This window comes from Symsagittifera roscoffensis, chromosome 4 (genome assembly GCF_963678635.1).
Source record: "Symsagittifera roscoffensis chromosome 4, txSymRosc1.1, whole genome shotgun sequence".
NCBI lineage: Eukaryota > Metazoa > Xenacoelomorpha > Acoela > Convolutidae > Symsagittifera > Symsagittifera roscoffensis.
This window is the reverse complement of record NC_087065.1, coordinates 75382649-75399523: the sequence shown is the minus strand read 5'-3', so window position 1 is coordinate 75399523 and position 16875 is coordinate 75382649. Positions and strand designations below refer to the sequence as shown.

The 16875-nt window shown below is 49.4% G+C and overlaps 2 protein-coding genes across 2 annotated transcripts in view; one reads left to right on the top strand and one right to left on the bottom strand.

Moving 5' to 3' along the window:
• The window catches only part of LOC134843580 (ruvB-like 2), a 269223-nt gene that overhangs the window by 16753 nt on the left and 235595 nt on the right, over positions 1–16875 (bottom strand). The window lies entirely within an intron of this gene.
• LOC134845021 (uncharacterized protein K02A2.6-like) lies at positions 15776–16312 on the top strand. Its single transcript, XM_063861852.1, has one exon. It carries the CDS (start codon positions 15776–15778, stop codon positions 16310–16312), a length of 537 nt encoding a protein of 178 aa, XP_063717922.1.

Sequence of the window (16875 nt, the reverse complement as noted above, 5' to 3'; positions counted from 1 at the left end):
TACTCAATGGACCAAAGTTACATTGGGAGGTGGATAGTTCGCCTGGACGGATACGATATGATAATTGAGCATAGAACACGAGACAAACATCAAAATGCTGACAGCTTGAGCAAGAAGACGGAGTTCTACGAGAGACAAGAACAGAGGGAGGCAGATAGACCTGAGATCAAGGATGGCTTCTCCTTCATGGACAAGGAAACGTATGACAGTCTTCCTCTAACGAGATGGTTGGACAAATCAGGCAAACCAATAGAAGATCAACCCTAGTTACCAAAAGATACTACGAAAGAAACAATCTTGAAAAAGAACCTAGGGATGCCGACAGGAATAATGCTCAAGACGAAGATCGTGAGGGAGACGCTCAAAGCAAAAGGCTACGATCTCAACCAGGTAGAGACGGGGGAAGCACAAATAGACGAAGACTTAAGGGGGTTACTCGAGAAACAAGCAGATGATAAGCCCGTGGTTCAATAAAACTGTAAGGAGGAACCTGAGGTCACAATACTGCGAAAGAGCGGGACAGCTAGTGATAGAAATACCTCGAAGGTGACTAACATTGATGGGAAGGAAGTGGTGCAGTCACTGGTTGAAAAGATCCCAGCCGAATTACTTGAACAGACTAGAGTTAGGAGAAAGATAGTGGAGTTCAAGGAAGAAGCTGAATGCCTGGGACTAGGTCAAGAGTCCGGGGAGCGGTCCACGTCCACGGAAGAAGAAAACACTGAAGGAGAAAATTTGTCCGGGGAGTGTGAAATGTGGGATGAGGACTCGGAAGCGAGCAATGACAATCAAGATAGTCTCTGCATGATATTGGCAGAAGAAAAGATTAGACACCACGACAGGGAATTACAAACAGATCCGTCCTCAGGAACCTTCAACTTGGACGTGCAGGAAATACGAGGTGGTGAAGAACTGGAAATGATTGCATTTTCGAGGAAGCCATTCAGGGAACTATCATGCAATTCAAATGTGAGAACAAACCTGGTGCCAGAAGATAACATGAAGGTAGTAAAGAGGATAGTATGCGTGAAGCTGAATGACGACGTCCACAACCCTGGGGAGATGAATGGGCAGATCACGGCGCTGAAGGAACATTTCAAGGCGAGATATAGGCTGTCGGACCTGATAAGAGCCCAGAAGAATGACAAGATGACAAGCAATCTCTCCAAATGGATCCGAACGGGGTCCAAGGAGAAAGGGGAACTTGAGGAAGACAGCTACAAGATCCTGAGCTAGTTCTACAAAGAGAGGAAAGAGTTACTCTATCACACGGCTGACGGGGTGATAGCATGCAAGAGAAAAGACGAAGACAAGATACTACACAAGCACAACCTCATCATATTACCACAATTGTATCAGACAGAGGTGCTGTTCAGATCACATGATCAAATGGGGCACCAGGGGATAGACAAAGTGCAACAAAGAATACTTCACAGGTTCGATTGGCCAGGATTGAGGAAAGCCTGTGAGAGGTGGGTGAATGCATGCCTGGCATGCTTGCAAGTGAAAGACCCAAGGAAGATGAAATTCCCACTCAAGTCGGTGGAAAGCTCGGAATTTAATGAAGTGGTGCAAATAGACCATCAGAAGATCTGTATGACGGAGTCGGGGTATAACCAGATACTGGTTATAATTGATCACTTCACAAAACCGGCAGAAGCGGTGCCGTGTCAAACAGCTTCGGCAGAGGAGACTTGTGACCACTTGATAACCCATTGGATATCGAGGTATGGTTGTCCAATGACTTTTCAGTCAGACAACGGCAAGGCCTTTGTGGGGGACTTGACTAAGGAATTAATGAAGAGGTCACACATTGCTCAAGCACACTCAACGAGTTACCATCCTCAGACCAACGGGCTGGTAGAGAGACAGAATAGAACGTTGGTGAACATGCTGAGGGTATACTGCTCTAGATACATGACGGACTGGGATAAGTATATGCCGCAAGTCGTAGGGGCATACAACAGTACTCAACACTCAACGACGGGAATCAGTCCATTCATGATGTTGACAGGCAAAGAGAGAGCGATGCCCCTGACGTTCTTTTACCCGGAATATGAAGGGAAGAGGACGTCGCCTCAAGCTTACGTGAAAGAAGCGATCAGGAGACAGCAGGAAATAAACGAGCTATGCAGGAGGAACACTGCGCAGGCACAAATGAGACAGCGCAAGAAATATGATGAAAAGATATTACAGGCGAAGCCATATGAAGTGGGCCAGTATGTGTGGGTTTTCCAGAATGTGATACCGCCCAAAGGGACGAATAAACTACTCAAGGAATGGAGAGGACCATTCATGATAACTGAAGTACATCAACAAGGACGGTTCTACCGCTTGAGTACTGGGCGAGCAGCACATTATGAGAAACTGAAGCCTCATGTCCCATCCCCAGAGGACTGGTGTATACCAAAGGACATGGAGGGACTAGAGTACCTACTGGTGGAACCAGCCTGTAAAGTGAATGAAAAAGGCACCAGAGATAAGAATGATGGCAATGAGAACTTGAGTTTGGATGACATCGAAAAAATAGACGCGGACTCTGAAGCGGAATCTTATTTGGAAGAAGATTGGAACGATCCGGAGCAAGGTGAGGTGCCGAGGTGGAATGAACCAGACTTGTCAATACCAGCGGGGACAAGGAGTGGCAATCGCAAACGCACAGGCATGAGGTACAACAGGTATGGGGACGACTTCCTGATCGACAAGATACAACCCGATGACCTAGGCAAAGAACTAATAAGTGTGGGCGAGCTGACGGCAGATGGTGAATGGCAGATCATCGATGATAATGAACACTACCCACAGGAAGACTACTCGACACCGGAGCGGGAGACGGATTTAGAACACAGTGAGATAGAGAGGAGGGAGAATACGAACCTGAGGATATTAGAATGGATGCGCGATGTCAAGAACGGAAGCGAGGAAGGACAGAGCATAGAGCAAATTGACATATCAGCGGGGAAGCACATGAAAACGGAGGACGGCTGGAAAACGGCATGAAAACATTTTCGGCTGGACGGCAACAGACAGCCCGCTCGACATTCCGCCAGATAATTTAGACCCAGCATCATCGACGGGGACGTCGATAAATATTTTTGTCCGGGAGTGGGGGTAGGACTTACCCACACCGAAAATTTGATGATAAAGAAACTCAGAGAAGTGAGAGAAAAGTGCGCGCTGGAACTGGAAGGGGAGGAGGCCGAGCCTACCATAGGACGGAATTTCAAAACGAAGTTTGAAATACCAAACGAATACTCAGAAAATATCCTGATAACAGATAGTGACTTCATTCTGTCAGACATGACTAGCGCAATCTGTATCACGGCGGACATGAGTTTCAAATCAAGACTGGAAGCTGACTTCAAGAGAGAGTACCAGAACGTGGAGTTTCTGTTTAGACAGAGACCAGGACTGGGAGGAATGGCAGCGCTTCCACCATCATTAGCACAAGTCCCGGGCAAATACCTGTGCTTCCTAGTGACGAGGGTCAATGATAGGAACACGATCGATCCCGAACACGCGATGTTGGCACTAACAATGCTACGAGACTTCATGATTGAAAGAGGGATAACGGAGGTCTCAATGCCGTTGTATGGCCCAAACAGGGGCAAATTGAGCCCAAGGGAATTGTACGCTATCCTACACGTGGTCTTCACAGAAACTGAGATAATGGTGCATCTTCACAAGAAATACTACTTGAGCATCACCTGAGTCGGGTACGCGGGGGTCTCGAGTTGGGCATGAGGGAAGAATCTCGAGTTAGGTGTGGGGGTACAAAACAGGTAAAGAATCTTAGAGGTGATTGGCAGGACAATTAATATTTTAAATGATTGATGGTGCTAAAACATAAAATGAATCTGCATGTTTTTAAAAAATTTCCAATTGAACTATTTTAGTAGGACGAAAAGGAAAGGGTTTTAACTATAGTAGTGAAGGGGGTTTTAGGTCTAAAAGTCGGGTGTTATTTTCAGATTGATTTGGTAAAGTCAAATTAACTACCCAACTGTATTCAATTGAAGAAAGAGAACACAAATTGAACGACACCTCAAGAAGTAAACTCAAGTTGCTAAAGTAAACTCAAGTTGCTCAGGTAAAACTCAAGTTGCTCAGTTAAAACTCAAGTTGCTAGTACTCAAGATCACTTGGAAATTACGGAAATGGCAGATCGATTCTGGAAGTCCATGCCATCGGCTTTGAAAAATTCCACACTTGACGAGTTGTACAGACGTCTGAGGGACCTGGATTATACTCAAGTGGATGAGAGAATGGCAGTGATGTTGAATGCCATCCTCCAGTTGGAGGAACAGGGCGAGTGCCGGGAGTCTGCGACAGAAGCGGTTTTGATGGTAGGCTACACCACTGATGGAATATCCAATCAAGAGCAAACCAGGTGGCTGTCCTGTAACGTGGATGGAGCAATAAGGGGGTTCGACTTGGCAAGGAACCCTGGCTTGAGTAACAACACTGATCATGGTGCAGGGGAGTTCCCACTGCCAGTCAGACCATCAGTCAGATCCACGGGCCAGAGCACGAGCAAGACACCATTGATGTCACGGGCGCAGCAAACGGGGGAAGCGTATCCAGACGTCAGTATCATGAAGAGAGAGCTTGAGAGGACTCAGCGGGAGAGGAACAAGGCGAACCTCGACCGGGACCAAGCGAAGCTCGAGAGAGATCAGGCGAAACTTGAGAGGGATCAAGCGCGGAGGGAACTGGACATGTTGAGAGCTGAACAGCTACAGGCAGAAAGGGTGCGGGAGAATGCCGCGAATTGCGATCAGCTGAAGTCGGAACTTGAAAGGATCCAGCAACGACAACGCGAGCTCGACATGCAGAAAGGGGCTAGGCCCAAAGAGCGGGTGGTGACCGGCTCAAGACCAGAGTCACGTATGGAGGTGGATGAAGCTCCTAGGTCGAAGGGCGATTTAACCTCGATCGCGCGGCTCAAGAACATATGAACGAAGGGTTGGAAGTGTGGATACCGACTGAATCAGCGTCCTCCCTGCGTGGTCTAGAGACACAAGTAATACGCCCGTTGATGGACGTCGCGCTGCCTGGATATACACCAAGTTCGACCCCGGGTAGTAGTCAGGTGAGTGGTAGCTCGTCACGACTGAAAGAGTTGCATGAGCGGCTACAGATAAGGAGTCGCGAGAGTCCAGCAAGAGTGGAGCTACCCTCGACGTGGGCGGAGCAACCTGTCAGGAGTGTGGTGATCTCAAGTTACAAGAAGAATACGGAAGGTAGATACCACAGGCACAATCGGATGGACTGGAGCACGGCGCAGAGAGACAGAAGAGATTGCTTCCATGACGCGGCTTGGGTAGAATACCTCACGCAGCCACGTGTGCCCGAGGGGGCTGTCCACCTGATTATAGGGGACAGCTTGTTGCGGGTGCTGACCCGGATCCAGTCCCATTGGCAAACGGGGATCTTGAGCTTCGCTGGAGCTGCGACGCCGCAGATGTTAGCAACACTTGAGATGCTAGGGATGGCAAGAGTATATACGGTGACTCTGATGGTCTGGACGAATGACGTGTCCAGGGGGGAAGCAAGGAAGGTGACGAGGCTGCACGACAAGATGAGCTGCATTCTTGAGGAATTGCGGATTCAGATGGATCCGGCCATTCTGACGGTGTGCACCATCCCTTACAACATGAAAGCGGACCAACATGCAATGGAGATGAACACAAAAGTGCGAAACCTGAACGAAATAATCAGGCAGATACACCAAAGAAGCGTCCTCCCCGTTGGGCTGTTGGACGTGGCCGAGCAAATGGAGCTATCTGCTTTCCCTGACGATGCATCCTCGGATGGGATTCACTTTGATAGGCCCAGAGGGGTGGAGTGGTTAAATGACGTCTTCCAAAGGCACATAAGCGCATTGGAGGCAGAGTTGCTAGAGAGGGCACAGGTCACATTCGGACCACCCCAAATCCACCCTTCTTCAACCCGAGGGCTTTTCCAGTCGCTTGGGTGCGATGGCCGATTCTAGAGACAGTTCGAGGAACAGCCGGACCAAGTTGCCGGGCGCCGCGCCCATGGAGGCTGAGAAGGCAACGTCATCAACTCCTCAGGGATCAGTAATATCCTCGGTGGTGGTGGCGGAGAAGAAGAAACCGGAGAGGCCAGCGGAGACCAGCAGGTCGAGATATGTGGAGAAGGTGAAGGAGCTGGACTTGGAAGACCTGGAATGCAGGCTGGAGTTAGCGAAAGCTTTAGGTCTTGAGCGGGTGTCGCACGAAGACTTGGGTAGACACCAGTGCGTGGACTGGCTGAAGGCTCACGAGACACATTTCTCGAGAGCGAAAATGATGGAGACGGCGGATCTGACTGGGATACCCACAAAATCGGTGATGGGACCTATCAACTACAGACCTCTCAAGTCATTGGGGAGTCCGGGACTCGTGGTGGAGCCTCCCAAGCACCGAACCAGCATTGCCAGGATTAGGGTGGGCACTCCAGCACAGTTGAGGGTGGTGGACAAACTGATAGATCCGAGAGAAATGGAATTACCAGACGCCGCGTATGAAGGTACGAGATTAGCCAACGACCCCAGATACGGGAAACCCTGCGGGAAGACGCAGCTGGCTAAAACCTTGGCAGTTTATGACAGGGCGGACCCAGCCGCTGCGAGGCTGGTCATCGTGGCGGGATCGGACTTTGAGGGAACGTCTCCCGAGTTATTTTGGCCGGAAACTCTGACATATTCACTGCCGGGAGCGGAGCTAAACCAGATGTTAACCCTGGTGGTGGCAATAAAATCGGAGATGCCTTGCGAGCCTGAGCTACTGCTGTTTGCAGGGATGAACGATCACTTGCATGCGACGGGGTTTCTTGAGCAGCTCAAGGGTGATGAACCGGCACCGAAGAAGATCTGGGAAGCCATCCAGACAATATTTGCAGCCATGAATGAAGTACAAGAGAACGTTGCCTCACGATTTGGCTCCAAGACAAAAGTAGCGTTCACGACGTCCCCCGGGTACGCGAGCATGCCTCCCGCTCTGCAATTTGTGTATGCGATCTTGATCTTGATAGCAGAAGGCAATGGGTGGCGTATTCTGATGGCAGCTCCCAATCGGGAGCTGGAACCTACGAACTTGAGACTTCGCAGATCAGAACTGGCGGCGGCGTGGGCGGATGTGTCCCACGCGTTGAGGGGCTTCTACGAGTTGGCTGACATCCTCATCGTATTGGACGAGGTCCTCTTGCTAGAGATATCCAACTTCACTAGGCAACTCAAGCTCAGTCCGATTATAGGGGATGATCATCCAGTGGTGACTCACCTGACGAACAGTTTGTGGTTTCGAAGCATGGAGTTGACCATCACGAGCTCCACCAGTAAATCTAGAGGGCAGAGCAACGAGAGGAAGAACGTGGCCGCAGCGGAGAAGCAGCTGGAGTCGATGGTGTATCGACTGACACAAGAGAGAGGCAGGTGGCCCTTCCTGACACCAAGGCTGGAGAACGCCACGGAGAAGACAAGAGAAAGTGCACCACTTGTGGCGAAGCAGATCTGGGATTTTCTTGAGAAGCAGCTGGAAGTGGCCGAAAAGAGGGAAATGACGGTTGGCAGGTTCGTCACAGCAGCCAACGAAGTCACGATTGGAGTATTCTGGAGGGAGCACGCAAGGGGTGAGCTGAGGACGAGGAGGGATCACGAGATTCTTGAGTTCTTGAGTCCTTGTTGGGGAAAGGAGTTCCTGACTGGAGTGTACAGCGGGAAAGAGACCATCTTTGGAGCCTTCATTGAAGAACTATTGAATATGCCCATCAGTCTGTTGCTGGCACTGTACCTGGTTTACCCAAGGTACCTGTTCAATCTGAGCCCAGCATACATGTTCAGTCGGGGCGTGGACACACTCCGGATTGACGGGTACTTGACATTGGTGCTTCTAACCCACGGGGAACTGGTGTTATTTCACCGACTGATGAAATACGGAGAGCCTCTGTCGATGGGAAGAACACACTCGAGCATTGACACCTATTCGTATAAGTGTGCTGCCGGACTAAAGACGCTGCTGGTGCAGTACCTACTGATGCAAAACCGGCAGCTGACTGGTGAAGAAAAGAGCCCGAAGACAAGAGATGAGTGGATGAAAGTGAATGGAGGCATGCCTCTGTTGACGGACCTATGCCTGGCCATGAGATCGGACCCCATGGGGATGATCCGGGGGCTAGAGGAGGTCGTAACCTGTATCTATGGATCCTCTGGTGACAGCTTATCGATACTCAGTGACCCACGTGAGCCTCATAAGCATATTAGATGGGACGACACTCAATTGGTGTCAGCAGGAGGTGCTAAGGGCACAGATGAGCAACACGGTGCTCTTCGGAAAGGTGAAGGATCCGGAGTTGGTGATATACAGTTTCCGAGGACAACTGCAGTGCAGGATGGGAGGCAAGCGCGAAGGCCCCATCGAAACCTATCCCCAGTTCTGGAACCTAAATCTCCTGACAGTAAATGGACAAGAGATCTTGAGAATTCCCGCATGGAAGAAAAGCTTCGAGCTGGTGAAAAGGGAGCTAGAGGCGATATTGGAGAAGGAAGTCCTGCCAGCAAGCATTCCAGAATTTCCAACAGTGAGGAGAATGACCCTGGGGATGAACAGCTCCCTGGTGGTCCCGTCCCTTTTCGCGAGAGCAGCAACCGAAGAACAGCAGAAGGAGTTCATCGACGGCTGGGATCCTCTCTTCATCGGCTACTCTGCAGCGATTTATTTTCATACCAGCGATGCGAAAATAAATTCATGGACAACTCAAGCCAAGAAAATGAGAGGGTCGATGCCCCCGAAATTCGAGATACGAGATGCCTTGAGAACACTTGAGCGGGCAGGTCTAGAGAACAAGTTGCCGGTGTGGGACGATGGCAGGATGATCGTGAATGAAGGACATATCGCACTGAAAGGAGACGAGATGGTGTTTGCCACAAGGAGATACCGGGCACCTTACGGACTAGAGCAGGTGGAAATGAGACAGGAGGGAAAGGAGCTGGATGCAGCAGGCCCATTGTATGTGGCTCTGACAGAGTATAAGAAAACGGGTCCAGCGACACCATCACCCCTATCAGTGGACACCCCTGGGGATAAAAGGAGTGGTCCCGTAGAAGATCGATTCAGGAGGATTCTTGAGAGAAGAGAAGCCGAATCGGGAGAGGAGAGCATGGATGAGACTCTCAGTGAGGCAGGAGAGGATATGGAGGTGGGAAACACACCGGAGCAGAAGCCATCGGAGGAAGAGTTCACCACGCAAGAACTGTTGAAAGATCTGAGTGGAGAAAATTGGGCAGACACCCCCACGCCACCTCTGACCTCATCTCCCCGCAAGAATCTAGAATTGCCACTGACGAGCGAGAATCCCAACATGGGAATGATCTTCCTGAGTGCGGAGAGAAGGGAGAAGAACACCTTCGAGGGAAACAGGGATGCCTTCCTAGGCACTCTGGATGAGGATGCTTGGCGAAAATGCTTGAGCGATTTTAATCGAGAAGTGGACGACGACACCATATTGGACGACTTTAAGGAGGAGCTGTGGGACACAGTGGTGAAATTCGGAGAGCCTGTCCTGATGGGGACAGGCCTGGAGGAGAAAGCTAGAGGAGAGCTGCTGAGCAAGATGGTCGAGTTGAGGAAGGCATCACGGAAAACCAAGGAAGACAAATGTAAATACAGCTCTACTCTGAAACAAAAAACTGACAATAAAATAATTGAACATGTAAGGGGGGATAAGGTCGGAACTAGTAAAATAATTAAAAGTACTAATATCCTTAAGGCTCGAGCAGGGGGGAGGCAGGAGTTGGAAGGGTTGGATGGAGACAAGGAAGTCAAATCAGTGATGATAACGACAACGCCCCCGAGTAAAGACGTGAGGTCTCGCAAGAGGAAGAGAGACGTGGAGGGATTGGGCAGTCCTTCAGCGGATGCGGTTTCGGAGAGGAACTTGAGAGAGACATCCCCCATGGTTCTGGCACGTTGGAAGACAGCAGCCTACAAGAGTAGCTACGAGCCAAGGAAACTGCTCGACGTAGAAAGAGAGATGGAGATCCCCACCAGCTCAACAACGGAAGAAGACTTCAAGCCTCAGAGGATAAAAATGAAGCGAGGTTCGACGAGCGGGCAGACCTGGGAAGTGGACGTCGGCAAAGAATGGGTCTCAAATGAACACCAGGCTACCGGGAAGCAAGTGACTAGCGATCCTCTTGAGAAAAATAAAACGAATAACACCGCCCGACCGTCGTGGGTGGCCCTGGAAACATTGCAGGAATTGGAAGACTGCCTGAAGAAGCTCGACAGTGGAGTGTCACGCAAACGATGCAACTGGGCTACCCAGCAGAAGGCTGGTATCAATAAATTGGAATCGGGGAGCCAACTGAAAAGAACTTGGCAGAACTTGTTAAAAGATCATTTTGAAGAAGCGATGAGAACATCCTCATCGGCATCACCGTTGATGGCGAATCCCTTTGTTAGGACCGCAGGACAACTGATGTTCGCGTGGAGCCTGTTGGGGATAGAGTTAGAGACACTGACTTCGTACGACAAGTTGAAGTTGGGAGGCAAGAATCTAGAGGTATATCGAATGCTGATGCAGCACGTTGCTAGGGACAACTCAGGCTTGAGTCTGGCAAGGAGGAAAGATGCTACCTATTTCTTGAGATGGACAATGTCGATGATGACTGACTGTACCATCCTAGCATGTCACCAGAGAGCAATTGGAAGCAAGACGCTGGAAAGGAGAGTCTCCACAGTCATCTTGAATGTGTACCAGAGTACTGGGATAGAAAAGGAGGATGGTTCTAGGCAATCTCTAGAGAGCCACCGGAAGTTAGATGAGATACGGAGATTCTACAACAAGAAGTTTGAGGAGAAACACGACGTTCACCGTAACTTGGCTTCGTCAGGAGAGTACTTGAAACCCAACAAGAAGGGAGAGTACCAGTATGTGTCTGGAGTGATTGGGATGGCATACAACCCTTTCTTGGACTTAGAAGCTGGAGGTGCCCACAGAAACTATGAGGTGGCGGAGCTGCTGAAGTTCTGGACAGAGAAGATAATGGAGATAGACACTGTGGAGAGAGAGAGACCTAGCCTAGGTTTGATTCTCGAGAGAACACCGGAAGTAATAAGTGTGCCACGCTCAAGTAAAAGAGTAGAACTAAAAATGGGTAACGGGAACGGCATGTTGACCACGAATCTGGGAGTGGTGTGGAAATAGCTCAGGCCCTCCTGGTGTCCACATCCCCATGCGAGCCTGATCGAGGAAGTCACTGAGCGAGTGAGATTAGCGCCGACAGAGGTTGAAGATTTGGCGACTTTGAGTATAGTACATAGACTGATCCTGCCTCATATGAAGGAGTCAAGTGAGATGACGAGTGGAACAGGGTCGGTAAAGAAGATGGAGCCGGGCAGTTTTCTTGACTCGACGCGTGGGAATAGCGAGCACACCTGCGATGGACGGTCATGCGTCAGGATACAGTCTTTCCAGAAAGAAGACCTAGTCACCTGGTTTGAAGACATTACCGAAAGGGAGAAAAGTGAGATACAGATAGTGGCTGCGTGTTACGCGAGTACCACGGTGAACCTAGCAACAGCTCTGGGATTCTTCTCAAGAATGTGCAGTCTCCAGTCACTGGAGAGGCTAGAGTCAGAACACCACTTGGTGACCGCGTTGAGCGTGGAGTCATGGCCCGGAGTGTTGCAAGTGACCCAGAAACACATCAAGAGTTGGAAGGTTGGACTCGAAGCGGAGATGGGATTTCCCATGAGCGAAGCCTATGGTCTGCCTCTAAATGCGAAGTCCCTAGTGGGGTCAGTGATGGCCAACCTATGTGGCAGCCACTACCCATTACACATGGCGATGGTAGAAGTGTCCAGCCAAAGGGTATTGATAGACAAAGCCTTCTCAGTGCCTAAATGTGTAAGACTGGCTCGGATGTCACATCATTCACACAAGCTGTTGAGGAAGATCCGAGGAACAGTGCCGAAAGCACAAAGGGACTACTTGAGTGAAATCTGGGGTGAAGAACTTCTAGGCTTGGAGAGCGAAAATACAAGTGACCACGAGAGACAAAACGTGATTGGGAAACCCATGGTAGGTGCTCCAAACTTGGAAGAAGTCGACGTGATGCACGAGAAGATGATGGAACTTGAGCTTCTCCTAGAAGCCTCGGGAGAACGCAATCTTAGGAGCATCGACCTCACACACGGGGATTGTCCATGCCACTGTCTAGCGCAGACAGTGTGGTACCCAGACCACGCCAATCTCTGCCTGATCTGGGATGTAGAAGAAATCAGGTCGTTGGGACTACCTGAGCATCAACAAAAAGTGACCATCTCGGTGGTGAGCACAATGCTGGCTCTACGATGGATGGAAGAAAACATAGCAAAGTATCGGGAATCGAAGACGCCAACAGCAGAGTCGATTCACGCGATAGATTACAGCAGGAGACTTGAGTTGTTCGAGACCGCATGCAAGGTATTCGCCATACCAATGGAAGTCAGACACATGTGGAGCCGCTTGAGATTCTTTCCTTGGTTTCGCGCGACGTTAACATCCTGGTTATATGTGGTGACGAAGGATCACATGAGGAAACATCAAAAGGAATATCGATAATTCCAGGCCGAGATAGGACCAGATGCCTTCAAGAGACCTCTGCTGACCCATCGAAATGCGATCACGACGGGGTGGAAAAGAGTGGGTAGAGTATCCAGAGACAACACTAGAGCGAGGGAGTCGATACTGGAGGAGGACCTGGCGAAGAATGTAAGCCTGAGTCTTCACAATTCCTTCTGTTTGAACCGGGAGTCGAAGGTGAAGAGCTTACCGAATCAAGGGAAGAGAATGCAAGAGCAAAGGGAGTGGATGCGATCCTATGAACAGCTGAAGGCCTGGGAGGAGATTGTGATCAGCTCCGATGACGAAGAGGCACTATTGAAACAGATCACAGTGTCAAATATATCTGGGTCGGGTACCTCGAGGGCGAAGAACACGAGGTGACCCGGTGGCTCAAAAGGAAAATTCTAGAGTCTTGAGTCTTGAGAGGGAGGGGGCTCGAGGGTGAACTCGGATGAAATCTGGGTTCACGAAAAAGAAATTTTAAAAAATGAGATTTTGTTATTAATATGCTAGATCTATTATATGAATCAAAGTGCTGCATGACAATTTCCTGATTGAAATAGGACAAAAGAAATTTTAAATTACCAGCTTAAAAAGCGAGAATTCATAGGCGCAGGTGTGTGCAGATTTTGATCGCTGTTTAGCGATAGTGTGAAAATTTTATATGGTTGTGAATTTTGGAAGGTAGATAAACTTAAGTCTGCTGCAAACTTCTGTAAATGACCACTGGCACTGTAGCTTGAGTGACATTCGGGCTTCTGGGGACTCACTGACAGAGACAGCACGCGATGAGGACATCGATCTTGAGTCCGGGGAGTATGTGCCAGTCGGTCATATCTGGAAGTTTGACCTTGAGGGACACGAAAATACGTAATTTTGGAGTGAAGTTTTTATTTTCAAAATTTCGAATGGAGCCTGTCATGCTCAGTTTTCTCGCACCAACTGAAAACACAAAGTGAAAAATCAGAACGACCGAATTTACAATTGCGGGAAAATACTTAAGAAAACAGCAGGAAATTGCTATTCGCAATTTCCAGATACAAAATAAGACACGAGTAGAGCTGTCTCATCCTGAAAGAGGAGGAGAGATAATCAAAAGAAGAGAGAACAACTATTCGAAACGAACCAGAGTCAGCCTTCAATGGAAAGGTGGACAGCTTGAGTGTCCCAATGGTTCATACAAAAACTCCAATTCTAGAGTCAGAATTTACTTCTGTTATCAAAACTGATTAGTATTGAACTTATCTAGTTATTTTATCCAATTCTCGAGTTGCTTTTCAATTTGATTACTCCTTGTACTCGAGTGCATCAACATGTGAGTCCCTAATTTAATTTTCTCGAGCGTGTTTTATGATTGTTATGTTGAGATAAGGCGAGTTTTAGGTTGATCCATCTGAAATGGATCAAAATTCCACTGTCCAATAAAAAGTAACTTAACGGATTGTTCCGACCCTGTTTTTAACGGCGTTCGTGTATTTTGTGTATTTTGAGACCTAAGTATGGGGACGTTCTTATTTTCTAGAGTGGGGGGATATTTTGGTAGTAGCCTTTAAGCTGTAACGGGTTCTAGTCTCATGTCGCAAGCGAACCGAATTGGCTCCGACCGTTTTGAGGTAGAAAAACACAAGAGATAGTGTCCCTGACTCTTGAGCCAATGGTTATACGGCCTATTTTTCTTAAGCCTCATATGTGAACGAAGTAGGCGACTGTTACATACCGGCGGGCACATGGAGAACTGAGACTGATGCCTGGAATGGCTACCACTCAGTTCCACTCGCTGAGGAGGATCGGCATCTTACTACCTTTATCACGGAATACGGCAGATACCGATACAAAGTGGCACCTCAAGGTTACCTGGCCTCGGGGGATGGCTATAACCAATGCTATGACAATATTATAGCCTCCATCCCCAGGAAGACTAAATGCGTGGACGACGCACTATTATGGGACGAGTTGCTCGAAGTATATTGGTGGAGAGTTATTGACTATCTGACGCTAATTGGTAACAGCGGAATCATCATAAATCCAAAGAAGTTCCAGTTTTGCGAGCGTGTCGTTGAATTTGCCGGCTTCCTTATTACAGATGACGATGTGAAACCACTGCCAAAGTATCTGGACGCCATAAAGAATTTTCCGCGACCTACAAACATCTCTGACATACGTGCTTGGTTTGGACTCGTCAACCAAGTGTCACACTACGCGCAGTTGACAGCACTCAGGACCCCATTTAAGCCATTATTCTCTCCAAAGACCAGATTCAGGTGGTACGACGCACTGGAGAACGCATTCCAGCAGTCCAAGGATGAAATCATTAAGGCCATCGAAACCGGAGTGAAAATATTTGACCCAAACCGCATCACCCTGCTCAGTCCGGACTGGTCTAAGGCGGGAATCGGATATTTCCTCTACCAAAAGTACTGTGCATGTCCCTCGACTACGACGGGATGCTACAGCAATGGCTGGAGGATAACCCTGGCTGGATCCCGCTTCCTCAAGAAAGCGGAACAAAACTACTGGCCAGTGGAAGGCGAGGCCCTTGCTGTCAAATGGGCTCTAGAAGACACACGATTTTTCACTCGGGGATGCAAGGACCTCCACATTCAGACGGACCACCGGCCGCTTGTCAAGCTTCTGGGCAACCGCGCACTAGATGAGATTGATAACAACCGACTTCTCTCATTTAAGGAGAAGACGATGCCGTGGAGATTCAAGATAGCATATGTGCCCGGCTGCAAGATCCCTGCGCCAGATGCCACTTCGCGACGCCCAGATGACAGAGCCGAGGACGATGAAAACGAATCTCACTTTATTGCCGATTTAAACGCCATGAGGGTTGTCGATGACATCGATCACTTCGAAGAAGAGCTTATAGCCGCCACCAGGTCCGGCTTGGCCCAGTTACACGCTGTCACGTGGGAGCGCGTGCGAGATGAAACCTCTCGGGATATTCACATGCTCCAACTAATGAACATGGCCGAAAATGGCTTCCCAGACACGCCCCAGCGAATGTCTCCTCAGCTCCTCGGTTTTTGGCGTTTTCGAGACAGTCTGTCGGCAATAGATGGAGTCATCACATCACGGAAACCGCACTGTCATTCCGCCAAGCCTCAGAAGTGAAGTTTGCCAGCATCTTCATAGCGCTCACCAAGGGGTCACTCAGATGATGAGCCGAGCTAACGCGTCGGTATTTTGGCCTGGAATCACCACGGACATCCAGGAGGTTCGTAAACAGTGTCGCACATGTGACTTCATATCACCCAGCCAACCGCATCTACCAGCCGCCGAGCCATTTGTTGCGGTGCTACCCTTCCAGGCAGTTGCAACCGATTATTTCAATGTGCGGGGAAAGAATTATCTCCTAACTGTTGACAGGTTTACCAATTGGCCCGATTTGAGACAGGCAAGCGCAGCCACCGCAGAGGCCGGAGCCGCTGGTCTGATAAAAGCGTTGCGGCAATTGTTCGTCCAATTTGGTGTACCAGAGCACTTGTCCAGTGACGGCGGACCGGAATACAAATCGCACATCATGAGGGATTTCATGTCGCGGTGGGGTATCACCCATCGACTATCTTCAGCTTACCATCCCCAGTCCAACGGCCGTGCAGAGGTTGCGGTAAAGGCCATGAAACGTCTTCTTGTGGACAATGTGGACGAAAGCGGAAACATAAATACAGATGCCGTTATGCGTGGCATGCTTTAGCTCCGAAACACACCAGAACGTGACAGCGGCCTGTCGCCTGCCCAGGTGCTTCTCGGTCGCTCTCTTCGTGACTCTTTTCCTGCACCACCTCCTTTTGCAACCAGAGTGTCAGTTTTTGATGAAACCAGCCCGGTCGATCATCATTGGAAGGACACATGGCGAGCGAAGGAAAATGCTCTTTGTGCTAGGCTGGCAAAGCAGGTTGATAGACTAGACAGGAATACACGCAAGCTTGCTCCTCTGTTTATAGGAGACTCAGTTAGGATTCAGAACCAAAGTGGCAATCACCCCAATAAGTGGGACAAGACTGGCATTGTTATTCAGATAGGTGACAATGACCAACACACCGTCCGGGTTGACGGTTCCCGCCGTCTCAGTCTACGCAACCGTAGCTTCCTGAAGAAATTCCAGAGTTTTGCCGTCCGCGCAGAAGGAGAATTCCGTTCCATACCTCCACATCGGGAGCCACTCGACACTGATCTTCGCCCTCTCTGGAAACACGTACCTTACCCGATGATTATATGGCGCCCCAAAGAAACCAACACAATATCATCAGCAAACAC

Bases quoted from the DNA above. Each gene is read 5' to 3' on its own strand.
- LOC134845021 (XM_063861852.1), top strand. From the start codon at position 15,776: ATGAGCCGAGCTAACGCGTCGGTATTTTGGCCTGGAATCACCACGGAC.